Below are 5,501 nucleotides of genomic sequence, written 5' to 3'. Positions count from 1 at the left end.
GGAAATATGTTTAGGAAATAGTTGGTGGGAAAAGAGAAGATGACTCTCTAAAATCTTCAACCCTTTTCAATTTAAAATAGTTTGTAAAGTAATTAAATTGTCTTGTGAACTATTCCAACCTCTTCTAAACAAACTCCAACTAATAAAATCCTTCAATGGCACATTCTTATTCTTGTTCCTATAGAATTAACAATTAACTGTCCGATTATGACATCCTCCTCTTGCAACTAACCTTATATTCTTCTTCCAATCTTTCCTAATGAACCATGATTATTCTTGGTCAAGGCAATAGTCATTAGGATATTCTTCATGCTAAAGGCTTGAGGAATACAGTAAACAATCGCATAAATGTTCTTGCAAGCTAAGACTCAACTACTTCATCACATGATTTTCTTATTTTACTATGATAGTTATAGTTAAGCCTACTCAGTAAGTATGACAATAAATTTGCTACTACCTCATCTTAATTAATAATCAATACATAGTGAAATCTTCATACGAAAGCAACAAAACACAAGCTCATAGAAGTAGAAAGCATAGCATGCAAATTCACATCGGAATCACTGCCTAAAGAAACGCTTATTTAGGTATCCAATCCAATCGCATTCTAGTTTAATGCTGCTGAAATTCATGTCAAAATAGTTTAAGATCATTGGAGAAGTGAGCTGCAAACGACTCCATCTCAGGCTTTGACAGCACCAGCCCAATCTCCACTGCGCCTTGCTCGTCTCTGCTCTCCGACACAGATATGGCTCCCACCCATGTTATAGACGGCATGTCCACCTTCGCCGGTCGTCCCCACCCGAAGTCCACGTCATAGACCTTGAACCTAGGCGACCCTGCCACGCTCAGCGGCTGCTGCAACCCAATCTCCTGGTACTTCTCCGGCCACTTCTCTGCGTCTTTTACTGGGCCGGCTTTGAACCGCTCGATGGCTTCTCCTATAATTCGAGCCGCCGTCTGAAACCCATCCTCTCCAGCAAGGTCGCCGGCCTTCGCCTCCGCGAAGTAGCCACCGACGCAGTTCCCGAAGTATTCTGCCGGAAGCGGCGGCTGCAGTCGTTCCCTGCAGTTTCCAGGAAATGCAAAGTGAACGGTCTTGTCCTCGTCGTAGGCTCGCGCTTTGACGAGGCAAACCCACGCATAGGCGTAGACCACCAAGATGGTGGAGCAGCGGAAGGAGTTAGCTTCGGAGGAGACCGCCTCCTTGAGCTTTCGGATGTCGTCTGACTTTAGGGTGACAGTGCCGACGACGGCGTCCGGTGGAGCGAACTGAATCATCATCGACTCGATGGATTGAGCGTCGGATGCGAGGCTGTTAAAGAACTTGGTGTACAAATCATTAGGATTGGGAACGGAGCTACGATCGAAGAAGGGCGGCGCCGGCGCCACCTTTTCTTTCCCTGCTGTTCTACACGCCCAGGACGACACGAACCGGGTGGAGCTGGACCCGTCGCATGCGGCGTGGTGGACGGTCACGGCCACGACCACGCCTCTGTTTGGGAACAGAGTCACCTGCACGGCCATCACCTTCCGGCCGCCATCGTCGGGGTCAGGCAGTTGGGGGATCAAGGGAACTAACCCGGTGTATTCCCGTGCGTGACTCCCCGAGAGTTGGCCGAAGTCTCCATCATGCTCGGCGACGGTGAAGGAAACAGAGTCACCCTCCGTGTAGTGTATCTCGTACTTGGTGTCGCTCCCAGGGGTGAGGCGGATCTTTCCGGCGAGCGGGAAGAATTCCCGAAGCGTGGAAGAGAGGGCGGACTTGAGAGGAGGGAGGACGGAGTCGAGGAAGTAGGAGGTCGGGTGAGGGAAAGGGTAGAAGAAAACGCGTTGCACTGGGCCAGAGTAAAGCCAACCGATGTCAAAAAAGGTGTGCGGGAGAGAGGATTCGGGCACCGATCCCGGCGGAGGGGCCACTGTAGAGCTCTCAAGGACTCTAACTCCCTCTCCCAGTGCTGCTTCCGGCATTCTGGAGATAGGATTGCAGGTGCCGGCTCTGTTTGGGGAAGTCAGGACTTGGACTTGACGCTTAACAAGTCTTAGACAGCATTAATTTATAGGCCAAGCCAGAGGTGCGCTTCCTCATTTCCCTTGTTTGTTTATTATATTATTTGTTAGTGTATTTGTTGGGGTCTGTGAACCCAATGGTTTACTTAGTTGCCATATTTGACTTTGAATCAGGACAATTCACTAAGGAAGTATATTCTTCTTTTCCGAATGCATCTAACTTTTTTCCGGTAAATCTATCTAGCGAGCTGATTGACCATAATTAAATTATAATATATGAATATAATTAATATATAAGAATGATATTATTAAAATATTTTTATAATGATTTACAAAATATATTCTGATTTTAATCATTTAGCATTTTCTTTGTTTTATTATGTATTCCGTCCAATCAGATTAATTTTGAAAGCGGACCACTGAACCTCACTTGTCAACAAAATTTGAATGGAAATAATCATACGAAGAGGACGAAAAGAAATTTTATTGTACATAGTTCTTAGACCTGGTTCTTAGTCAAGTCTGCTTTTTTAAGGTAGATCTCCTAGTTAAATAAAAAAAACTAGATCAACTGATGGACTATGTATAATTATGATTAAATCATGGTCATAATTTGTTCATAATTAATTATGATCCTTTCTTGAATTTACCGTTACCCTAGTTATAGTTTAATTCGGGGTAGGTGATCGTAGGCCACCCCGAAAGCCGCCGGTGGTGGGCAAGTGGTCAAGTTGTCGGGCGCCGAGCGAGGTGCGACATCTAGCCATCTGTCCCGACCCAAACTATAACCTAAGGGACGATGAACGCAGAGATAGATCGTAACCAATTGCGATCAGATCGCGACAAGTAGTCAATCCCCTGATTCATTTTTGTGGACTAGAGGATCTCTACTCTTTTTTATTTATGGTTGGTTTATATTATATTAATGATGTGAATATATAAATGAGAGAGGTTCTCTCACGCATGAATGTGCAGGAATACAAACTTAAGACTTAAGTTATGCTGAACCAATTTAATTTGTATGTGAGCACGATCTATGCACGTCACATGTCGGACCATATAGAACAAAATTTATTCAAGTGGAATAACTAATATTTTACCACATGAATAATTTTTTTACTTGTTGCTCAAACAAGACGAATGCATTAATTGATGATTAATGGAAAATCCATAATCGACGGGCATTTCCAATCAGACAGGTTGATGGCGGTCATTTGAATGTTGCAAAGGTATAAACTTCTATATAAGGAGATTGTGACCAAGAACAAAAGGATAGAGCTAGAAGCAAATAAATCTATTCACCTCGTTCCCCTCTTCCTTCTCTCTGTTGAACACTCTGCTCGACGGATCCTATTAGTAGCATTTGGGTACGAACTAAGTTTGCCGCGACCATAAATGCTTATTGATATTCACGGTATGTTATTGTATCTTGGAAAACAAACTACCCATGATAAATTCGAAGCACAATCGAAAGTAGGACGGATCTATTTTAAGAAAATTGTGTCAAATGTAGGCCTCGATATCTTCCTTTCGAGCTCAATAGGAGTACTTGACTCGACTAATTCATGAATACTCGGACTCGACAAGAGTAGTCGACTCAACTGACTCATGAGTACTCAGACTCAGCAAAAGTACTCGACTCGGCTAACTTAGGAGTATTCGGACTCGACAGGAGCATTCAACACTTGTTAGCTCGGCCAAGTGCTTCATTAGCTCAACCTTGGGCATCTCAGCTTGGCCTTAGGCAATTTAGCTCAGCCATGGGCATCTCTACATGGCCTCAGCTCGAACTCAGATAGCTCAACTCGGGTAATTTTACTCACCCTTAGCTCAGCTTTGACTCGGATAGCTCATCTCACCCTCGGACCAGCTCATCTCGACCAAGTCATCCACACAACCCAGCTTTCAAGGCAGCTCTTCCTTCTTGCTTGACAGCTTAAAATTATCAGTTCAGGTCATCTCAACAAGTATGAAATTGAACTTTGAGTATATTTTAATTCAACAACTCTCTTATAATCTCCAGTGAGCAATCTTTATTGTGGAAGATTGTCTAATAAACCATTAGATAAATTCAAAAATACAGATAGTGTTGGGGAGCCTGATGTGAGTACGTGTTAAAATATATTTCGTAAACATGCACAGTGAAAATTCAAAACAATAATAAATCTAATTTATTACAGCATACACACAACACGTATACAAGGATACATCTCAAGCCAACATAATCGCAATATAAAATTTTACGAAATTAAAGTTAGACTAGGCATACCTGACGAATGATGCAAAGTGAAAAGGGCATCAACCAAGCGACACTTGAAAGTCTTACCTCTATTCATATCCATGCCAAGTGATTGTCAAGATGACTTTAGAAGTCATGAGTTTTGTCTTTGTCTTCAATACTATCTAATGATCGAGGATAACATAATCTGAGAGAAGGATCAAAGTTCGATGCGTCAACACAAATCAAGCAAGTAGAACAACACTTAAGGGTTGCTATTCCAGTGTTACAATGGGTCTATACCTGTTGTTTGGTGGCCGGAGAGGGTCCCTACATAGGTGGAGGGTCGGTCGGGGAGGACGGATGGCTAGCGATGCTTGGGAGGCTCCGATGGCAATGGAAGGGGATGTCGGCGGTGGACAGTAACGTACAACTACTGTCTGCTGGCTTGGCGTTAGATGTCGACATCCATGTGTAGGCGATGACCGACCAAAGGGAGGTGGTTGGTCAGAGCAGCTGGGGCGGCTATAGCAAACCAAGGAGAGGTCCTCTCCTTGGTGGTTGGCAGCAAGGAGGAGGAGAAGAGGAGCAATTCCAAAAACCTAACGATTAGGTTTAATTCAATTGAATTTATTAATTTTTCTTCCAACTCTATATCAATATATAGATTTCATATATGGTTTTAATGAGCAAGCCCAAACCCAACCCAATAAGCCTTAACTAAAACACAACCCATTAAGCTTTTGGTTCAGTTCAAAACCAAAATTATTTTAATTAAAACCAAATCAATTGGGTTTATAATTATACCAAAGAGGGTCCAAATCATCTTCAAAAGACGTGGCCCACCTGCGTGTAATGCACGACCTTACTCATACCCTTAAGCTATAGGACAAACGTTACTCTTTCCTCGTACATCTAATTTTTTCGGCATTCTTACCTGTTACATGCTGCTTAGTCCTTAAATCTATTCTAACCTGTTATGACTGGTAGGATATGACTTACAGTCACATAGGGTCGAAGAGAGTCTGAAGCTTCTGGTGAGTCTGGGTCGTGTGGCCCTGACAGCTATTGCACTCCCAACTGACACAGGACACGGTCGTGCAAGGGTCGCACGGTCGTGACCCTTGGTAGAGGATGAAAGGGGCACATCTGTGTGAACCCACACGACCGTGTCACTTCGGCCAAGAGAAAGAGAGACACGACCGTGTGGAATCACACGGCCATGTAGCATTGGCCAAAGAGAGGAGGTGTCCGGCCGTGTGATTCCACACGA

At 43.7% G+C, this 5,501-nt stretch overlaps 1 protein-coding gene across 1 annotated transcript; it reads right to left on the bottom strand.

Moving 5' to 3' along the window:
- Nucleotides 1-434: 434 nt before the first annotated feature.
- Nucleotides 435-2,038, bottom strand: LOC122056490 (phenolic glucoside malonyltransferase 2-like). The gene has a single exon (XM_042618466.1). It carries the CDS (start codon nucleotides 1,969-1,971, stop codon nucleotides 634-636), a length of 1,338 nt encoding a protein of 445 aa, XP_042474400.1. The 5' UTR covers nucleotides 1,972-2,038; the 3' UTR covers nucleotides 435-633.
- Nucleotides 2,039-5,501: the final 3,463 nt, after the last annotated feature.

This window comes from Zingiber officinale, chromosome 3B (genome assembly GCF_018446385.1).
Source record: "Zingiber officinale cultivar Zhangliang chromosome 3B, Zo_v1.1, whole genome shotgun sequence".
NCBI lineage: Eukaryota > Viridiplantae > Streptophyta > Magnoliopsida > Zingiberales > Zingiberaceae > Zingiber > Zingiber officinale.
The sequence above is the reverse complement of the archived record's forward strand: the minus strand, read 5'-3'. Positions and strand labels throughout refer to the sequence as shown.

Bases quoted from the DNA above. Each gene is read 5' to 3' on its own strand.
- LOC122056490 (XM_042618466.1), bottom strand. From the start codon at position 1,971: ATGCCGGAAGCAGCACTGGGAGAGGGAGTTAGAGTCCTTGAGAGCTCT.